We start from the raw sequence: 22,837 nt of genomic DNA on the forward strand, positions 1-22,837 counted from the left end.
ATTCACGACACCCTCAACTCTGTCAAATTGTCCCCAAACTGGTCCCATTCATTTGTGCTGCAAGTTTTTTCAAGTTATTAACGAGTTGTGATTCATAACCAGCGCCGTAAAACGTTAACTTTTATTTTTTGTTCAAATGTCATTTTTAAATAATTATAAACAAGCTACAAAAATGGTCTTGTTACTTGGTTTTAAAATGATTAACGAATTATGATTTATAACCAGCTGCATAAAACGTTAATAACTTAAAAAACGTGCAATACAAAGGCTCCATGGGTTCATGTTGTGCTGTGGCCGGTGCAGTGCGCCAATAAGTCCACTAGATAGCAGCAATGAGACGCTGACATGTGCTTTTTTTGTGTGAACAGAAAGTGAAAGGGACCGTCGTCAACGCCCGACGCATCGACGCTCAACTGGAATGCAAAGTAATCACCTCCTGTCTGCAAGAGTTACGTGATTTCCCAATGAGGTACTTTCCCTTATGTGACCAATAAACACAGACTTTGAAAACCTGTTCCCATAGTAAAAGGGGAAGATAAACGGTATTCACAATCAAAGGGGAAGCACGTCTTCCCGGTTGGGAAACATGACACCAAAAGAAGAAGACGACCAATTTGTGTCCATTTTTGTTCTGTGCAGGTTTTATGCTGCCTTCCAACTTCACTGCTCGCCCCTGCGTCCTCAGTCGCTGTGGAGCGAGTACAACATCACCTACATCAACGGCTTCACCGCCTTACTGTAAGTCACATGACCTGCAGCACGCCCTTATAAGGACATGCATTACACCAACACTTCTGAGTGTGTGGGTGATATGGCAGTGCCATCTGGAACCTCTCAAGAGGCTTTCTTTTGATGCCTGACATGCACGTCAGCAATCTGAGCTGTGATTGGCCGTTGCTTTAAAGTGGAAGTGAAAGTGTTCCTCAAAGCAGTGCAGCTGCTTTCCAAAGGGTTGACTGCGGGGGCGTTCATGTTCCCTCGTTGGCACGAGATTTCTATAGAGGCCCTTCCCAACCCCTTAACACATTCTTTTTCATACTTTATTTACTGTGCATCCATAAAGTATTCACAGCGCTTCACTTATTCCAGTTTTTGTATTGTTACAGCCTTATTCCTTATTCCTTGTCCTCAAAATTAATACACAATACCCCATAATGACAATGAAAAGTTCTCTTTTTTTTTTATAGTTTCCAAATTTATCAAAAATGAACAACTAAAAAATGACAATGCCATGCATCATGTTTGGAGGAAATCAGGCACCGCTCATCACCAGGCCAATATCATCCCTACAGTGAAGTATGGTGGTGGCAGCCTCATGCTGTGGGGATAGTGTTCAGTGGCAGGAACTGGGTGACTAGTCAGGATAGAAAGAGGAATGCAGCAATGTACAGAGACATCCTGGATGAAAACCAATGCATCCCATCCAAAGTCCCTAAGAGGAGTTTGTTAAAAATATCACCCTTTTTTTCGTCGAAAAATGGCCAAAAATCATTGGAGCAAAGTTTGGCGCCATGCCACGCCCACATCTTATGGTGAAGGAAAAATGTGTTCGCAATTTATCATCGCCTATATGTGTAGCATCTGTCATTTTCCTTGCGACTCATTTGGTCAAAGTCCCTAGGAAGAGTGTTTAAAAATATAACCCCCTTTTTTTTGTAAAAAAATAGCCAAAAACCATCGGAGCAAACTTCGGCGCCATGCCACGCCCACATCTTGTGACGTAGGAAAAATGTGTTTGCAGTTTATCATCGCCTACATGTATTTGATCTGTCATCTTAACCGTGACTCATTCGGTCAAAGTCCCTAGGAGGAGTTCGTTAAAGTACCACCCCTTTTTTTTTGACGAAAACAAAGATGGCAGACTTCCTGTTTGGGTTCCTGAGACTTTCATGTGCGTCCCGTCATGATAGACGTCCTCTGCGATTTTTGTGTTCATGCTCTAAACAAAAGTATCCATCCAATATTTTGATTTGAGAGTCTGTATTAGAGCATAAAGATCTGGTATCCGCACGACCAGAGGTGGGTAGTAACGCGCTACATTTACTCCGTTACATCTACTTGAGTAACTTTTGGGATAAATTGTACTTCTAAGAGTAGTTTTAACGCAACATACTTTTACTTTTACTTGAGTATATTCATAGAGAAGAAACGCTACTTTTACTCCGCTCCATTTATCTACATTCAGCTCGCTACTCGCTACTGATTTTTATCGATCTGTTAATGCACGCTTTGTTTGTTTTGGTTTGTCAGACAGACCTTCAAAGTAGGATCTATCGCATGCCTGTTTCACCAATCAAATGCAGTCACTGGTGACGTTTGACTCCGTTTCACCAATCAAATGCAGTCGCTGGTGACGTTTGACTCCGTTTCACCAATCAAACAGAGCCAGGCGGTCACATGATTAATAAGCTTAAACTTACAGAACTCAACGTCAAATTTGAGGAAGCACATTGCGGTGAGTAACGTTAGTAGATATTTTGGCTGTCACCGTAGGCTGATGTTAGCTTCCCTGCTATGAATCACTGTGTGGTGATTGGTGATTACAGAGGTGAATTGATAATAAGGAAGAGGTTTTCCTGAGGGAACTCTCCTGAAGGAATCAATAAAGTATTATCTAATCTAATCTAATCTAAAGGGTTGTGTGTAGAAGAACATGGAGAACAAAAGGGAGTGTCCGCACCTAATACATCGTGTGGGGACATTTATTAACGTACTGCAGCCTCATAGACTCACACACGCACACATGCACAGTTGCACACACACACACACACACACACACGCATGCATGCATAGAAACACCAATCAGTGTGTTCCCAGGTGCAGCCCAAACCTATCAGTTTATGGTTTGCGTAAAGGCTAACTTATTTTCCTTTGTAATCTCTGCCTACTGAGCCTATGGTGCTGTTAAGTTATTGTGGCTCAATTTGCCTTAATTTAATGTTAATGTATTATTGTTTAATATATATTGTATGCTCTTGAACGCATCATAATTATCCCCTCAAATCCCCCCAAATGGATTAACTCGCTGGAATAAAAAAGGCAATATAACATACATCCATAAACGCGGATGCATATGAAAAAGTGCAATATATTTATCTGTACAGAAACCTATTTATTTATTTATATCTGCACCTTATTGCTCTATTATCCTGCACTACCATGAGCTAATGCAATGAAATTTCGTTCTTATCTGTACTGTAAAGTTCAAATTTGAATGACAATGTAAAGGAAGTCTAAGTCTAAGATTTAGTTGCTTAAAAGATATTCCTCGCTCTGAATTTGCTCATTGCTATTTTTATGTTTTGGTGCATTATTTGTTGCCGTCATCATTAAACGAACAGGTTACTCATCAGTTACTCAGTACTTGAGTAGTTTTTTCACAACATACTTTTTACTTTTACTCAAGTAAATATTTGGGTGACTACTCCTTACTTTTACTTGAGTAATAAATCTCTAAAGTAACAGTACTCTTACTTGAGTACAATTTCTGGCTACTCTACCCACCTCTGCGCACGACCATACACCCAACTAGCTAATAGTACCTGATAAAGATCTAGCAAACAAAACGAGCACATGGCTAACTAAAGAACATCAGATGCACCACACTGCTAGCAAGTAGTGTTTTAGAAAAGCAGTAGTTGAATTGATCATCATTTATTGATTGCTGATCGCTAATAAGTGGTTGCCATGGCGTCCGCAGGCAGCACATGGAGGACTACCAGCATCAGTGTGCCGATCTTGTGGAGGCCATGAAGGAGGAGGTGCGGTGTCTCCACTCCAAGCTCCTGCAAGGCCTGGCGGAGCAGTTTAAGGTGGAGGTCAAGGTGCAGCTCTTCTTCTCCCATTCTTGACTTCCACTTTTCACCCCTTTTTTTTGTAGTAATATCAGTTAGAGGTTTTTTGTGGGGGTTTTTTTAAAAGGGGGGGGGGGGAGCAGAAGCTCGATGTTGAAAAAGTTTCACAATTTGAAATATTACAAGTCAGTTCTCCTTTTCCGCCACCACAAAGATATTCTTACACTTTTTTGAAACATTCCAAAATACTAAATATTTCTCACATGATCACGCTTATAACAAACTGGACACTTTAGTAGGTACACCACTGTAGGGCTGGGCGATATGGCACGATACACGATATATATCGCAATATTTTGCCTTAGCCTTGAATGAACACTTGAAGCATATAATCACAGCAGTATGATGATTCTATGTGTCTACATTAAAACATTCTTGTTCATACTGCATTAATATATGCTTATTTTAAACTTTCATGCAGAGAGGGAAATCACAACTAAGTCAATTGACCAAAAGTGTATTTACTAAACAGTTATTAAGCAGTGGCACAAACATTCATGTCATTTCAAAACAAAGTGCAAGATTGTCAGGCATTTTAAAACAAGCTATTAGTGCACTTTTGTGCATGATGTCACTAAGATGACATATCAAAACAACACTAAATTAAAGTGCACTTTTTGTACAGAACGCCACTACAATAGTTTAAAACAAATAAAGCGCGCTTTTGTGCATGATGTCACACAAAATATTTCAATAAGTGTCAAATAAAAATGAGCTGCATAATAGGAAATCAAATAGCAGTGCTGCTACTTTTTGTAGCAACGCTTTTGCCGCATAATTGTTCAACATCTTCCCGCTTGAAGCCAAACCACCGCCAGACGATGGACCCCGTGCTGTTTTTCTTGGGAATTAATTCTTCCTTCATTCGTTACCAGATTGACACCTTCTTTCTCTCGTATTACCACTCGCAACGCACCCTTAGCATCACAACTAATGTAACCATGTAGCTACCTCTCTGCTCGGGGAGGGCGTGTGACGTTGCATGCGTGACTTATGTAAGAAGGTGCGCTTGTTTATGTCTCTGTGAGAAGGAGAGACAAGAGAGTGGGAAACGCATGCAGTGTAATGCCCGCAGCTAAAAGCAACTGTGTGAGAACGTATACTCGAATATCACGATATAGTCATTTTCTATATCGCACAGAGACAAACCCGCGATATATCGAGTATATTCGATATATCGCCCAGCCCTACACCACTGTGATAAAATACAGGAGAAGTCTGAAGTATTTGTTTAACGTTAACGACTGTGCCACTGTATCTAATATTCTGACCCATTCCTTCTGTTCCAGCCTTATTTAGGGAGGATGATGACCAGGAAGTGGCTCACTAACGACGAGGACTTCAATCAACTTTACGACCGCACCGAGCTGCTGTCTCAGCAATGCGACGCCATGATGCCGCCGCATAGCCAGGTGGGGAAAAGGATCGTAAATTGGTCATAGGAGAGAAATACTTCCTTTATTGATAGGGCCCGAGCAGCTTTTTGAAATCGCCTACTTTATTATTATTTTCCCACTCCAATCACATTTTTGAGGAAAAATTCACCATTTCTTATACGGAATTTTGTTTTGATATTCTAGGGCAGTGGTTCTTAACCTTGTTGGAGATACAGAACCCCACAAGTTTCATATGCGCATTCACCGGACCCTTCTTTAGTGAAAAATAAAATGATGGGTTTTTTTTTTCAAATTCAAGACAAAGTTACAGTATGTTTTTGGTAACACTTTAGTATGGGGAACATATTCTAAGTAACAAAGACTTAATTTAGAGTTTTTTGGACACTAGGGGAACATATTCTAAGTAACAAAGACTTCATTTAGAGTTATTTGGTTAGGGTTAGAGGGTTAGGGCCAGGGTTAGAGGGTTAGGGTTATAATAAGGCCATGCCGAATAAGGCATTAATAAGTACTTAATAATGACTAGTTAAGAGCCAATATGTTACTAATTTGCGTGTTAATAAGCAACTAATTAATGGTGAATATGTTCCCCATACTAAAGTGTTACCATGTTTTATTACTGGTGCACAAAATGAACCGTGCATGAACATCACCTTGTTCAAACAACAAAATCAACACAGTGCATAAACTCACAACAAATTACACACCTGCAAATCAGTGTGAATTCTGCTGTTGCCGTACCCGCAATACACCGATAGGGAAAAGTTTTTATTTACACGATGAGTCGGGTGTGTCTTGACCTCCGCCGAACCCCTAGTGTTCGATCGAACCCAGGTTAAGAACCACTGTTCTAGGGGTCCCAAACCCAAATGTTATTAATTGGCTCTCTATCTCCCCCTTTTAAAATGTGAAAAATTGTACCCCTTTCCCCAGAGTCACGTATCGTCACAAAAATCGACGGCGGCGTCTATCATGACAGGACGCACGTAAAAGTCTTAAAATCCCATATTTGAAAGCGAACAGGAAGTCGGCCACCTTGGTTTCCGTCGACCACTTTTAGGTGAAAAACAGGGGTCGTACTTTAACAAACTCCTCATATGGACTTTGGCCAAATGAGTTGCAGTTAAGCTGAAAGATATTAAACAGGGAGGGATTTTGCCTACGCCATTGGATGTGGGCGTGGCATGGCGCCAAACTTTGCTTTGATGGCCTGCCACAAAACTTTCAAAAATAATAACTTGGCTCCACAAACTCAGGTCTTGATCAGAATTGGAACAAATATTGCTAATGACACCTTGAAGTGCCGTTTGGTTTCCGTCCACCACTTTTAGGCCAAAAAAAGGGGTTGTACTTTAACAAACTCTTCCTAACAGATGTTTATTGGGATAAGGTAAACATCTGTTCAGTATTTTAACATAAAAGTGTTTGATTGTGAGGCATTAAAAGCCACAAAATGCAACGGCTCCATCAGACCCACAAACGCTGGCTGAGTAACAACAATATGAACATTACACAAGGGTTAATCAAATAAGTTGTGGTTAAGTTAAAGTTAAAGTACCAATGATTGTCACGCACACACACTAGGTGTGGCGAAATTATTCTCTGCATTTGACCCATCACCCTTGATCACCCCCTGGGAGGTGAGGGGAGCAGTGAGCAGCAGCGGTGGCCGCGCCCGGGAATCATTTTTGGTGATTTAACCCCCAATTCCAACCCTTAATGCTGAGTGCCAAGCAGGGACTTAAGATAACAGATACTAGACAGACAGGTGATGATAAATTGCAAAGGGATTTTGCCTACGCCATAGGATGTGGGCGTGGCATGGCGCTAAACTTTGCTTTGATGGCCTGCCACAAAACTTTCAAAAATAATAACTTGGCTCCACAAACTCAGATCTTGATCAGAATTGGTACAAATATTGATAATGACACCTTGAAGTGCCGTTTGGTTTCCGTCCACCACTTTTAGGCCAAAAAAAGGGGTTGTACTTTAACAAACTCTTCCTAACAGATGTTTATTGGGATAAGGTAAACATCTGTTCAGTATTTTAACATAAAAGTGTTTGATTGTGAGGCATTAAAAGCCACAAAATGCAACGGCTCCATCAGACCCACAAACGCTGGCTGAGTAACAACAATATGAACATTACACAAGTTGTGGTTAAGTTAAAGTTAAAGTACCAATGATTGTCACGCACACACACTAGGTGTGGCGAAATTATTCTTTGCATTTGACCCATCACCCTTGATCACCCCCTGGGAGGTGAGGGGAGCAGTGAGCAGCAGCGGTGGCTGTGCCCGGGAATCATTTTTGGTGATTTAACCCCCAATTCCAACCCTTAATGCTGAGTGCCAAGCAGGGACTTAAGATAACAGATACTAGACAGACAGGCGATGATAAATTGCAAAGGGATTTTGTCTACGCCATAGGATGTGGGCGTGGCATGGCGCCAAACTTTGCTTTGACGGCCTGCCACAAAACATCCAACATTCATAACTTGGCTACACAAACTCAGATCTTGATCAGAATTTGTACAAATGGTGATATTGACGCCTTAAAGTGCCTTTTGGGTCAGTACTTATTGGTACCCATTCGTAGTGGGTGTAGCCTGGCGGCGAAAACTGCTCCTCGCCATCAACCATCAAACTGTCATTACTTCACTTTAGATGATCGGATCTTCTTCCAAACTGATATGAGGCTTTTAGGTTGGGGTGTGATCATGACTAGATGTTCATATTGACACCTTGTCGAGGAAAATAATAACAGTTGTAACTTCCTTCCACGTCCTCCAATCTTCCTGACATGATGGTTGATCGGGGCATTGGGAAGGATTAGACAGCATCGTCATGCTTTCCCATGGACTCATGGTAACCCCGAGTTGTACGGTGACACAAGGGCCCTCTCAACGCTGCTCGCGGCTTTAATTGTTGGTCATGTGTCCGCCATCTTTACATTGGCAGTCTCCTCAATTAGTGACCACGCCTCGTTAGAGGACCGTCGCGCAGGTGGCGTAATGATCGAGATTCTCTCTCTCTCTGGTCGACAGGATCTTGCTAGCGAGCTGCACCACTACGTGATGAAGGAGTACGTGGGCCAGCTGATGAAGAACAAGTACTCGTGCAAGAACCGCAAACACGAGAAGGCGGCCGGCAAGATGAGAGCGCAGTGCTCCAAGCTCAGAGAGCTCTTCCAAGACATGGTAGAAGAACACAGCCACTCTTACGTCATCACTCTTTTACAGCTGATCTCGTCAAGGAGCAATAGAAGTAATACATTTATTTATTTTTATTTGGTATAGCGCTTTTCAGAGCACTCAAAGACGCTTTACAGGATAAAAAATTAAAATATAAAACAGTTTAAAGTAATAACATAAAATACAGGAAATATAAAATCAGTACATTGTAAAATACATAATACAGGACAATTACAAGACAAAGAACACTAATCACTGGTTAAAAGCAGATCTGAATAGGTGTGTTTTGAGAAGGCTTTTGAAGGTGGGAAGGTCTGGGCAGTCACGGATGGGTTTGGGAAGAGTGTTCCAGAGGGTGGGAGCAGCGATGGAGAAGGCTCTATCACCCCAGGTCCGGAGCTTGGTTCTGAGTGGTGGGGAGAGGAGGTTGGCATCAGAGGAGCGGAGGCTGCGTGAAGGGGTACGGCGGTGAAGCAGGTTGGTGAGGTAGCAGGGGACCTGGTTGTGGAGGGCTTTGTGGGTGAGGAGGAGGATTTTAAAGTGGATCCGGTGAGGAACGGGGAGCCAGTGGAGTTTCTGGAGGACTGGGGAGATGTGTGGGTGAGCAGGCGGGCGGCAGAGTTTTGAATGTATTGGAGTTTGAGAATTTTGCAAGATGAGCCGTAGAGGATGCTGTTACAGTAGTCAAGTCTGGAGGTGATGAAGCATGGATCAGGGTTTCAGCGGCAGAGAAGGAGAGGGATGGACGGAGACGGGCAATATTTTTGAGGTGGAAGAAAGCAGTTCTTGTGATGTGGTTGACATGGTGTTGAAAAGAGAAGTTATTGTCCAGAATGACTCCGAGGTTGCGGATGTGAGTGGATGGGGACAGAGTGGAGTTGTCGACAGAGAGGTGGAAGTTGTGAGCAGTTTTGGTGAGGGATTTGTTAAGTAACTTTAGAGTAGTCCGTGTACAGCCAACAGTTTGGATTTACGATCCACTAAAATGGAGAAACACATTGTTGCCGCACAAGCTGGCAACACAAGTGAGTATTATGAGATAATTGTCTTGCCTACAGTTGCGTATGGTGGCACATGAGTGCTGCTGGTACCTTGGGAGGTGTGGTTCATAAATGAAGCAGAGGATCATCGCATCTTTTTTTATTTCTTAAATTTAATGGCGCATGCAGCATATACATCTTCTTCCCCTTATCCGAGGTCGGGAAGCCCAGACTTCCCTCCCCATAGCCACTTCGTCCAGCTCCTCCCGGGGGATCCTGAGGCGTTCCCAGGCCAGTTGGGAGACACTGTCTCCCCAACGTGTCCTCGGTTTTCCCTGTGTCCTCCTACCGGCCTGACGTTCCCTAAAAACCTCTCCAGAGAGGTGACCAGACCAATCCAAATGCCCGAACCACCTCATCTGGCTCCTCTCGATGTGGAGGTGCAGCGTCTTTACTTTGAGCTCCTCCCGAATTAAAGATCTTCTCACCCTATCTCTAAGGGAGAGCCCCGCCACCCAAAGCAGGAAACTAATTTCGGACACTTGTTCCCAAAGCTCATGACCATAGGTGATGATAGGAATGTAGATCGACCGGTAAATTGAGAGCTTTGCCTTCCGGCTCAGCTCCTTCTTCAAGACGACTGACCTTTACAGGCGCAGCACCGATTTGCTTGTCAGTCTCACGATCCACTCTTCCCTCACTCGTGAACAAGACTCCGAGGTACTTGGAACTCGCTACCACACCATGATCATGCAATGATCTTGACACACTTGAGTTGCCTGCTTTTTACACAGAAATCCCACGGCCAATAAACCTGTGCTGCGATACAAGCTGTACACAAACTACTCCAAAGTATATTCCAGTCTGACTATTATTTTATATCATTCATCAATAATGATATCACGTGTGTTATCCTTAAAAGGATGTTTACTTTTATTCTGCTCAGAGGTCGTCAAAGGACTGGCTCTACCCTGTGGGAGACCATCTGAGTGACATCATCGGTGAGAAGAACAAGGCGGACATCAAGAACCGCCTGCAGCCTCTGCTGGAACAATACCCTGACTTCAGGTACCAAAGCAACTAAACATATACATTAATACCAATAAAATAAGATAATTAGAAAATTAAATACATTGTATATACCCTATTTTTCTGAGTATAAGTCGCACCGGAGTATTTGTCTCACCTGCCGAAAATGCATAATAAAGAAGGAAAAAAACATACGTATATAAGTCTCACTGGAGTATAAGTCACATTTTTGGGGGAAATTTATTTGATAAAACCCAACACCAACAATAGACATTTGAAAGGCAATTTAAAATAAATAAAGAATAGTGAACAACAGGCTGAATAAGTGTACGTTATATGAGGCATAAATAACCAACTGAGAACGTGCCTGGTATGTTAACGTAACATATTATGGTAAGAGTCATTCAAATAACTATAACATATAGAACATGCTATACGTTTACCAAACAATCTGTCACTCCTAATCGCTAAATCCCATGAAATCTTATACATCTAGTCTTTTACGTGAATGAGCTAAATAATAATATTTGATATTTTACGGTAATGTGTTAATAATTTCACACATAAGTCGCTCCTGAGTATAAATCGCACTATGAAAAAAAACTGTGACTTATAGTCCGAAAAATACGGTACCCTATTTTTCGGACTATATTGCACCAGAATATAAGCCGCATCCACTAAGTTATAGGAGAAAATAGATTCCTTCCATATATTAGTTGCACCAGACTATAAGCTGTAGATATATACGTTGTGAAATGAATTGTTTAAACAGAAATATTTTATAAATGTTTTACATTCCAAACGGTGTGTGTAAAACGGCAGTAAAACGGCTGATCAAACAAAACAGAATGACCATGAATTGATTTACGTGGTTGAAATATAAGTTGAAAAACTTATTCGGGTGTTACAATTTAGTGGTCAATTGTACAGAATATGTACTGTGCAATCTACTAATAAAAGTTTCAATCAATCAAAAAACAGAAGTCAATGTCATGGACCCACTAGCTACGCAAGCTAGCTCTCCAATCCGCTAAACCGACTCAATAACCCCACGGTGACCTTTTACAAAACTAACGATACAAAAAGAATGCCATTGTAAGTTAATAATACTAACACAGACACTCGTAAACATGTTAGCATAGTAGTTAATGCTATTGACGCTATGGACGACCAGAAGACAGAACGGCACTTCTACTTCCGGTTCAAAGCTTTAAACAGCTTGAAACACTCGTAGGCGTTTACCCAGCTGCACCTGCAGGGAGTGAACTCGTCCAAAAGATGGCACCATGGCACAAATAACAACACACCATTTAAGTGTCTTTGCATGTGTTTAATGAAAACTAATTGCCTTATGGTCGTCAGCGAAGAAAAATCCATAAATTAGCCGCGCCGTTTTATAGGCCACAGTGTTTAAAGTTAGGAAAAAAGTAGCGGCTTACAGTCCGGAATTTATGATATTCATCAATATTGATATTTAAAAGATACGAATGAACAACAATACAGAGCTTTTTTTCTAATTACTTATGTACATGTGATTTTTTTTTTTAGTTTTGCAAATGTATTAAAAAATAAATAAATCATCACATGGACATAATCCCCTGTGTACATGTGATTTGTTTTAGTTTTGCAAATGTATCTGCATGTGTTTTTTATTTATTAAAAATAATCACATCTACATAATTACTTTCATGTATGTGATTTGATTTTATTGTTATTTTTAATACATTTTCGAAACAAAAAAAATCACTTGTACATAAGTAATTATGTACAAGTGATTTGTTCTTAGTTTTTTGTTTTTTAATCAATTAATTTTCACATTGCCATTATGGGATGTTTCTGTGTAGAATTTTGAGGACAAAAATGAATGTATTCCATTTTGGAATAAGGCTCTAACATAACAAAATGTTGAAGCCCTGTGAACACCTTCCGGACGCACTGTAGCTCCAGTAAAACCATTACAAAAGCTCCAATGAGGCGAGATTACCCACACTCTGCTGTAGGCGTCTTAGGGTGAGCAAATTAAACGCTCCTTTTCAACCTGTCATAAACGTCCTCCTTGGCTCATTTTAAACAAACATGGCGTCGATCGTGTGGGACTTATTCACTGTTTCACAGGGAGACATTTCGTGTCCTATCTGCACCAAATGTTCCACAAAAACATCAAGCTTCAACACGTCAAACCTTATCACTCATCTGTAACGCCAGCATGGCTACAACTGTGTTTTGAAAGCCTGCAAAGGTGCACACAAACTACAGTTAAATGTACATTTTAAAAAGGATAGATACCGGTGTCGTTTTTAAATGTTTTATTGTGTGTCGCTAGTTGAGATAAAACAAAAAATTCCAATCACATAAAAACAAGAACAGTTTACGCTCAGGGACCGTTTTTCAAGTTACTATCTGATTTAGGTTGACTTTAAAACTGTAGAATTACATTAAAACGCAATAAAAGTTGTAAGAGTCGATCCAAAACTGGTTAAAAAAAAAAAAAAAAAGGTTTTTTTTCCATATTTAGAATTTGATTAATTCCCAGGATGACTTTTGACTTCCACAACTGTGTGGAGGCTCTCTCTAATGCACCAAGAATGTTGGAAAGAAAGTCCAGTACTGTAGGTCAGAGAGCTGCTGCTTCTACAGGAGGCAGAAATACAATATCCATATTGTTCAAATGATGTAAAACACTACCTTGTGGTCTAGATCAGGGGTGAACCTTAACCTTTTTGACTTTTCCACTACACAGGGGCATGGGAACACTCAAATATTAACATTGAATTAGTAATCTTACTCTTGGTTTTAATTGTTTATTAATGATGTCTTACCTACTTACAGTCTAACAGGATAAACCTTGTCAAATGATCAGAATGATCACAAAGATTATTATCCAGGTTTAGGTCAGGCTGATTACACAATTCATTACTAATCAAATATATTGCAAAAGAAAGGGCTCATTACAACTGATGTAAATAAATTAACATACAATTTATGTTTTACTAAAATAAAATAAAAATCTAATGATAATAATTTAGTAATCATTTTTTTCTTAAACTCAAAACTGAAGTGAAAATGAAAATACAACTTCACCCGTTTAGTCGTAATCTTCGACTTATTCAGTTTGTTTGGCATTGTCATTACTGCCGCAAGTGGTGGAAAAGTGTATTACAACAGAGTATTGCTGAGCAGAAACTCTTGTAAAATATTTTTTTCTCAGAAAAATCTTTATGAAAACATTTTCCCACGATACTGCAATTTTAACTTTTATTCTGTTGGCCCTGCGATAAGGTGGCAACTTGTCCAGGGTGTACCCCGCCTTCCGCCTGATTGTAGCTGAGATAGGCTCCAGCACCCCCCGCGACCCCGAAAGGGATAAGCGGTAGAAAATGGATGGATGGATCACAATAAACAGTTTTTCACAATATATTTGTCTTTTATCATGTAAAATGGCATACCTTTTTCATAAATGTATAATAATTAAAATATCTTAAAATATTTCTACACAATCCTTGTAAAATAACCTTTTTCTTACAATACTGCACTTTTCTTTTAAAAAAAAAGAGGGGGGGAGACTGTCATATGTCTTTAAACTTGTAAAATTACATAATTTTGTCTTGTAAAATATTTCTCACAATTTTCTGAATTTTTTTTAATGAAAACTTCTCACAATAGTGCAACTGTTTTTTTAATGACTTTTTCACAATATATTTAACTTTAATCCTGTAAAATAGCATATTTTTTTCTTGTAAAATACTGTGACAATTCTTGTAGAATGACACCTTTTTTCTCTCACAATATTACTAATGTGTTCAAAATATATAATATTTGACTTTAATCTTGTAAAATTACATAATTTTGTCTTGTAAAATAAAATAAAAAATCAGAATATTCCTAAAAAAATATTTTATGACAACTTTTTCTCACAATATTGCGTTTTTCGTAAAAAAAAAACTTTCATAATATATTTGACTTTAAAATTGTAAAATTACATAATTTTGTCTTGTAAAATAAAATAAAAAATCTGAATATTCCTGAAAAAAATTGACAACTTTTTCTCACAATGTTGCGTTTTTCGAAAAAAACTTAACTTGTAAGATTACATAATTTAGTCTTGTAAAATATTTTTCTCTGAATATTCTGAAAAATCTTTATGAAAACATTCTCACAATACTGCAACTGTTTTTTCTTTTAAAACGACTTTTTCACATTTTATTTGACTTTAATCCTGTAAAATAGCATATTTTTCCCTGTAAAATTGGAATTTTTTCCTTAAAATGTTCCAACATAATTCTTGTAGAATGAGTTTTTATATTACTAATTTATTGTAAATATATATATACCGTATTTTTCGGACTATAAATCGCTCTGGCGTATAAGTCGCACCGGCCGAAAATGCATAATAAAGAAGGAAAAAAACATAACTTTTTTGGGGAAATTTGATAAAAGCCAACACCAAGAATAGACATTTGAAAGGCAATTTAAAAAAAATAAAGAATAGGGAACAGGCTGAATAAGTGTACGTTATGAGGCATAAATAACCAACTGAGAACGTGACTGGTATGTTAACGTAACATATTATGGTAAGAGTCATTCAAATAACTATAACATATAGAACATGCTATACGTTTACCAAACAATCTGTCATTCCTAATCGCTAAATCCCATGAAATCTTATACGTCTAGTCTCTTACGTGAATGAGCTAAATAATATTTGATATTTTACGGTAATGTGTTAATAATTTCACACATAAGTCGCTCCTGAGTATAAGTCGCACCCCCAGCCAAACTATGAAAAAAACTGCGACTTATAGTCCGAAAAATACGGTATATATAATATTTGACTTTAATCTTGTAAAATGTCATAATTTTGTCTTGTAAAATAAAAATTTTAATTCTCAAAATGTTCTTGAAAAAGTTATTTTACGACTACTTTTTCTCACAATACAACATTTAGAAGTCAGAAAAGATGAGGTCACCTTTAAGAAAATGTGTATAATCTGTGACGTCAATACTAGACAAGACCAGACAAAAAATTTAAATGTCAGAATAAAAGCGCCACCCACTTGCCTCGTGTGACCCCACCTGACCGTTCCAAATGCCAACAGTAGTGAAGGAGGAAGTGGAAAAAAGCACAAAGACAACAGCAACATAAAGGAGTTGAGGAAGTGAAAGTCATGCCTTTTGTTTACTGTCCCTAACAAAGTGGCTAGTACCTTTTTTTAGAGGCTAAAATCATCCTTTTGCTAACAATATGTTTATTACTGCGTCATGGTGACAGCATTTTTTTCATGTTTTGGTCCTGTGCTTCTGAATGCTCGCTGATGTAAGTCCTTCACGCTGATTAACTCCCAATTAACTTGTGACTTGTGAGTTAATGACCGCCAATGAACTAAAGAAACCACACAAACTGTTGGTTTAGTACAGGGGGTTGGCAACCCAAAATGTTGAAAGAGCCATATTGGACCAAAAAGACAAAAAAAAAATCTGTCTGGAGCCGCAAAAATTTAACAGCCTTATAAGTGTTATAATGAAGACAACACATGATGTAAGTGTCTATATTAGTTATATTAGCCTACTATCAAAATGACTTTAAAAGTCTTCTATAAGTGTTATAATGAAGACAACACGTGATGTAAGTTTTTATATTATCTACTATCATAGGCTGACGCAAATCTTCGTTGACAGAAATGTTGTATTTTAATTTTTATTGTATACATTTTTGCAACATTTGCAACAACTTCTGGAAATTACTGGCTCAAAATGGCCAAGACGTGTGTGTCCAAGTTTAAGGAAACGGCAGGCTGTCTTCTTCTAATGGATTTATTACAATCTTTGCAAGCTGGGTAATGTTTGCTGTGGTCTGGAACAACATGGCACACAAACAACAATCAGAAATGCAGCCAATATTACCTACAGATATTGTGTCATGAGACATGCACATATAAATTATAAACACAGAGGACATAAGTCAAGGAAATTAAATGAGCTCAAATATACCTACAAATGAGGCATAATGATGCAATATGTACATACAGCTAGCCTAAATAGCATGTTAGCATCGATTAGCTTGCAGTCATGGATTGACCAAATATGCCTGATAAGCACGCCAGCAAATCAATAAAATCAACAAAGCTCACCTTTCTGCATTCAGGCACAGCATAAAACGTTTGGTGGACAAAATGAGACAAAAGGAGTGGCATAATACACGTCTGTCTGTGGCAGCGTCGAAGAAAGTTGTACATGTAAACAAACTACGGTGAGTTCAAGTATCGCTGAAATTAGTAGGACAAAACGGTGCTTGCCAAATACTCATCAGTGAAGCATGTATAACGTAAACAGTGGGATTTCTAACAATTAGGAAGGTTTGTGTCATGTTTGTTCTCCTACAGAAACCATATTAAAACAAATATTTTTTTCTTCATCTTTTTCCATTTTCACACATCTCTGAAAGAGGTCCAGGGAGCCACTAGGGCGGTGCTAAAGAGCCGCATGCGGCTCTAGAGCCACGGGTTGCTGACCCCTGGTTTAGTAGAAAGCGGTTAGAGTCTAAAAAGCCCACTTTTGTCATATCAAAGATGATCTGTTCCAGGGTCAAACTGTGTCCGTCCTCCAGTCTGCATGGAGCGTGCAGTCCATGTTTTAAGTGCCAAAAGAAGTTCAACACTGGCACTTGAAGGCAGGGAGTGGATCAAGGCTCACAATGTACGCCATCATCTTTTTGTTTTCCTTGACTTTTAAGCCCCGGGAACTCAGAAGAGTTCAATCTTTGAGGTTCCCGTGCAGCAGGAGTCAGTGGAACCCAAGTCGATCAAAAGTAGTTGTCCCGTTTTGCTGATATTCCAAGTTCTACTTTTGGGACGCTTGGAGGCCATTTTGTTTGACTTAGTCCGCTTCTGGCCTGGAAGTTGATCAGTCTATGTGGTCCACAGTTCCAGACACCTGACGGCAGTCCTGGCCTTCCGAGGCCTGCCGAGAGCTCGCGAGCATCAGCGGATCCTGCTGAGTCTGGGCCGGCTGAGGAAGACCAGGACCTTCAAAGACTCTGACCACAGTCGCGTGGATTTCTTCGGCGGCATGGAGGTCACGGTCCGCACAGACTGCCTGTCCCGCCTGTCCTTCTTCTGCTTCACCGCCGTGTTTCCCGGCAACTAGCCACGCCCCCTGGCTCTCCTAGAATGAGACCGGTTGCTCGACCGAGAACTGGGTCAACGTCTGCTTTGTGTCGGAAACAAAGTGCTTGGGATTCTTTGGCCAGCAGCGTGATGATGGTTTACACCAGAGGTGTAGTTGAGGGCCACCTCCCAGTTATGGCTGTCCTCACAGGGCGATTTTAATTGATGTGGCACACGACATTTAATGATGTGGTGGTCATCATTGAATGACCTGGTGGACTACATAAAATGTGGTGACAGGCCACGTTAAATGATATGGCAGACTACATGAAATAATGTGATGGTCCTTATTAAATGATATGGCGGGCCACATAAAATGATGTGACAGGCCACATAAAATGATGTGACAGGCCACATTAAATGTTGACGGCCCACTTTAAATGAACTGGCGGACTACATAAAATGATGTGAAGGGCCACTATAAATTATATGGCGGACTACATAAAATGATGTGACGGGCCACATTAAACGATATGGCGGACTACATAAAATGACATGGCGGGCCACATTAAATGATATGGCGGACTACATAAAATGATGTGACAAGCCACATTAATGACATGGCGGGCCACATAAAATTATGTGATGGGCCATTTTAAATGAGATGGCGGGCCACATTAAATGTCATAGTGGACTACATAAAATGATGTGACGGGCCGCAACATTAAATGAGATGGCGGGCTACATAAAATTGTGACGGGTCACATTAAATGACATAAAATGATGTGAAGGGCCATTTTAAATGAGCTGGCGGAGTACATAAAATGATGTGAAGGGCCACAATAAATGACATGGCGGACTACATAAAATGATGTGACGGGCCAAGATAAATGATAGGGCGGACTACATAAAATGATGTGACGGGCCACATTCAATCCAATCCACTTTATTTATATAGCACATTTAAACAAAAATGTTTCCAAAGTACTGCACAACAATATTAAAAACAATATTCAAATATTATCCTTAACTCCACCAATGACTGAATAAAAACAAAAAATAAATATAAAAACAATAAAAATAAACATAATTTAAAAACGATTTTAAAAGGGTAAAACCAATTAAAACAGTAAATAGAAATCAAAATTTAAAAAAACCCCACAGAGGACCACACAACTCATGTAGTGTAAAAAACCAAAGAATAAAAGTTGGTCTTAAGACGAGACTTAAAACACTCCACTGTGGGAGCAGTTTGAACATGGAGGGGCAGAGTGTTCCAGAGCTTAGGGCCGACCACAGAGAGGTTCTGTATCCCCTGGATTTAAGTCTGGTCTTGGGCACCACGAGCTGGAGTTGGCTCTCGGACCTCAGAGCGTGCGCAGGAGTGTAAATTTGGATGAGGTCCGAGATATACTGAGGTGCCAGTCCATGTAAAGCTTTAAAAACAAACAGCAAGGTTTTAAAATCAATTCTAAAATGAACAGGGAAATGTCATAGTGGACTACATAAAATGATGTGACGGGCCACCACATTAAATTACATGGCGGACTACATAAAATGATGTGGCGTACAACATAAAATGATATGGCGAGTCACATAAAATGATGTGGTGGGCCACATTAAATGATATGGTGGACTACATAAAATGATGTGGTGGACTACATAAAATGATATGGCGTACAACATAAAATGATGTGACGGGCATCATTAAATTACATGGCGGGTTTCATTAAATGATGTAACAAACCACACTGGATGATATGGCAGACAACATAAACATGGTATGACACCTAAACGACTTGGACTACATAAAAAAATGTGGCAGGCCACAAAATGAGGTGGCGGCATCAATAAATGATATGGCGGGCCAGTTAAAATAATGTGGCGGACCACTATCACACTTTCATTGCTTCCTTTGGACTCGTATTGAGCAATGAAAAACTAGAGAACTACAAAAAGACAATAAAACCCTCTAAAAGCCCACCAAGTAGCAACAGTAGCTTTTAGGGGCGTCCAAAAAAAAAAAAAAAAAAAATCGATCTTCGAATGATTCCTATTTTTAACAATCAATTTAAAAAAATTAATTTTACATTTTGTATTTATTTTTGTTTTATTTTTTTAATCTGTCCACTCAGACAAATCATCATGTTGATGCAGATGATCTATATCTGCTGTATGGATTGACTTTAGGAGAGAGAAGTGTTGGATACTTCTCTTGTTGCTTTATTTGTATTGACTTTATTCAACGTTTGGCTAGAATTGTATTAAAACCAGTTTTATTTTGAGTAAATGTATCAGAGCTGTTATCTATTTTATGGAGGAATGTAGTTCATCATAGAACTGGCACCCAACATTATTAAAAAGTATTGATTTTGAATTGAGAAATGTGAATCAAATAGTTACCCCCAAGAATCGAATTGACTCGTGTGGTCTGTTGTCCGCTAATTAATCAAGTGTAAGTGGAAATTTCCACTCTACTTTAAGTTTGACCGCCATCAAGTTGCCGACATGACGCTTCTGTGGTTATCATCACACTTGCCGGCTCAAATTCCCACCGAGCTGCGGCGTGTGTAGGACAATGATGCTGTTGCCATGGTGACGGACCGTTGTTCCACTTGACCCGGACAAGATGCTCCCCTTTACTGTGGGAAACCGAATGTGAAACACTTTAAAGTTTTTTTTGGGACAAGTAAATATTGGCAGCAGTTGAACGAGTGCTTCTTCTGGGAAATATCATTTATTTGAAATGTCTTAATCCGGAATTTCCCTCCAAGATGTCTTCTTTCTTTTCTTTCCTGCATTGCATGCGAGCTAACAGGAAGTGGCGGTCTTGTGATGAAACATCGGCCACATTTTTAGGGGTATTTTGAAGGTTCTCTTGCAAGCAGGGGGTTTTTTGTCTTTGTGGCCTCTCTTTGCTCATACTTTTAGTTTCACTTTCCTCGCCTTCTAAGCGTGCCATGAATCATTATTTGGCAGAGCAAACTTGACTTCATTGTGCTCCACTCCTCACTGAAGGAATGTTTCTTTTATTGCCTTGTTGGCAGGGTAGGGTGGAGGGTTGTCAAAATGTGGCTGCATGTGGTGGTAGGACAAATAATTGCTCAGTTAAATATTACACAACACTGTTACAGTGGCCAAATATTAAATAATACCATTGCCTTGTTTTTGATAAATACTTAGGCCTACTGCGCTACTGTATTTTAATGATGGTGGTACTCTGAGAACCGAGTGTTTTCTGAGGTACTACTTAGTGGTGAAAATAAAAATCCAGAATAATGGGTTCAGATAATTAACCACTCCTTTCCCATAAAGGGAGCGCTGCAGGTGCCCACTGGCCCCTCCCACCGCTGAGATACTTTCACTTTTTGTTATGTCGCTTGTAGGAAAGAGTTGATTTAGTTTAACTACGAATCTTGATCTATATCTATATATAATCTATATCTGTATCATGAATCAATTTAAGTGGACCCCGACTTAAACAAGTTGAAAAACGTATTCGGGTGTTACCATTTAGTGGTCAATTGTACGGAATGTGTACTTCACTGTGCAACCTACTAATAAAAGTCTCAATCAATCAATCAAAGGACCACCAAGGTCACATGTTAAGTTCCACTCTTCTACTCCAAAAGGACCCAACTCATGATTTCCAATTGATCAACTTTTTATTTTCCAACTTGAAGCATTGTTGGTTTCACTTCAATTGATCTGCAATCAATCATCAGCAGGTTGTAAACCTTTAAACCACAGAAACAGAGATGTTAATCTAATTTGCACAGCTATTTTCAAACAATGTTTTACAAATGCTTTTAAACCTCTGAATAATGTTTTCAACTTTCTATATAATGTTTTAACTTTTAGCAATAGTTAAACATGAATTTATCCTTTAACTTTGCATGAATCTTTTGTACTTTTAAGCTTTGACTTTAAACCTTTTAACTTTAACCATTTGCTATTTTAACTTAAGCTTAAACCATTTAACATTTTAACGAGAGATGTCCGATAATATCAGACTGCTGATGTCGGCCGATAAATGCTTTAAAATGTAATATCGGAAATTATTGGTATCGGTTTGAAAAAGTACAATTTATGACTTTAAAACGCCGCTGTGTACACGGACGTAGGGAGAAGTACAGAGCGCCAATAAACCTTAAAGGCACTGCCTTTGCGTGCCGGCCCAATCACATAATATCTACGGCTTTTCACACACACAAGTGAATGCAAGGCATACTTGGTCAACAGCCATACAGGTCACACTGAGGGGGAGCCGTATAAACAACTTTAACACTGTTACAAATATGCGCCACACTGTGAACCCACACCAAACAAGAATGACAAAGACATTTCGGGAGAACATCCGCACCGTAACACAACATAAACACAACAGAACAAATACCCAGAACCCCTCGCAGCACTAACTCTTCCGGGACGCTACAATATACTCCCCCCGCTACTCTCCCAACAACATCCTAATGCTTGGAATGAAATTCCAAGCTGCTGTTTTGAGGCATGTTTAAAAAAATCATGCACTTTGTGACTTCAATAATAAATATGGCAGTGCCATGTTGGCATTTTTTTTCCATAACTTGAGTTGATTTATTTTGGAAAACCTTGTTACATTGTTTAATGCATCCAGCGGGGCATCATAACAAAATTAGGCATAAGAATGTGTTAATTCCACGACTGTATATATCAGTAATTAAGAGATGGACAATATCGGATATCGGCAAAAAAGCCATTATCGGACATCTCTAATTTTAACTTGAGCTTTAAACTTTTACGTGTGCTTTAAACTTTAAAAACAACTTGCTTTTAACTGGTCGAACACAGCATGTAATCAAAGCTGAAAGTGAAATGCAGTAATGCAGTGGTTCAACTTGAAGCCAGCAGTTCAAACAAACAAATGAAGATAGTTGAGTAAGCAAATTAAGAAGCTTGCCGGTACAAGTTAAGCATATCAAAGTAAGCATTTCGATGGTCATCAAACGAAGAAGCATATTCACCGACCATTGGTGTGTTTGGAGAAAGTTGTAGAGTAGATCTTGCGGTTGTGGCTGCTTGCTTACCTTCCTTGCATGCAGCTTGTTTGGTGAATGAATCTGACCGAACCTCCATTCCTTTTCAGGTGCCTTCAATCAGTAATTTGGCGGCCATTTTCCCTTGGCATTCTGGGAATTGTAGTTCTCAATGGTTTTGACCATGTAGTTTTCCACCATATACGGCATGTGTTAATACTTGACTGACACTTCTGAGTTTTTAACTCCACACATGTTAGGAGCCG

General features: G+C 39.4%; 1 protein-coding gene across 8 annotated transcripts in view; it reads left to right on the plus strand.

Annotated features, from left to right (window-relative positions):
• Nucleotides 1-20,671, plus strand: part of LOC133641164 (exocyst complex component 3-like protein 4) — a 37,418-nt gene extending 16,747 nt beyond the window's left edge. For 5 of the 8 annotated variants that reach the window (XM_062035083.1, XM_062035086.1, XM_062035084.1 and 2 more), the window contains 7 exons: nucleotides 369-469; nucleotides 640-738; nucleotides 3,701-3,824; nucleotides 5,144-5,266; nucleotides 8,298-8,450; nucleotides 10,371-10,492; nucleotides 17,374-20,671. In XM_062035083.1, coding sequence (XP_061891067.1) covers nucleotides 369-469; nucleotides 640-738; nucleotides 3,701-3,824; nucleotides 5,144-5,266; nucleotides 8,298-8,450; nucleotides 10,371-10,492; nucleotides 17,374-17,596 — 945 coding nt within the window. In that variant the 3' untranslated portion in view covers nucleotides 17,597-20,671. Of the gene's footprint in view, nucleotides 1-368; nucleotides 470-639; nucleotides 739-3,700; nucleotides 3,825-5,143; nucleotides 5,267-8,297; nucleotides 8,451-10,370; nucleotides 10,493-16,595; nucleotides 16,771-17,033 lie in introns of those variants that run through there. The other 3 variants (XM_062035087.1, XM_062035090.1, XM_062035089.1) reach the window with 3 other exon arrangements.
• Nucleotides 20,672-22,837: the final 2,166 nt, after the last annotated feature.

The sequence above is a fragment of the Entelurus aequoreus genome, linkage group LG23 (assembly GCF_033978785.1).
Source record: "Entelurus aequoreus isolate RoL-2023_Sb linkage group LG23, RoL_Eaeq_v1.1, whole genome shotgun sequence".
Classification (NCBI taxonomy): Eukaryota; Metazoa; Chordata; class Actinopteri; order Syngnathiformes; family Syngnathidae; genus Entelurus; species Entelurus aequoreus.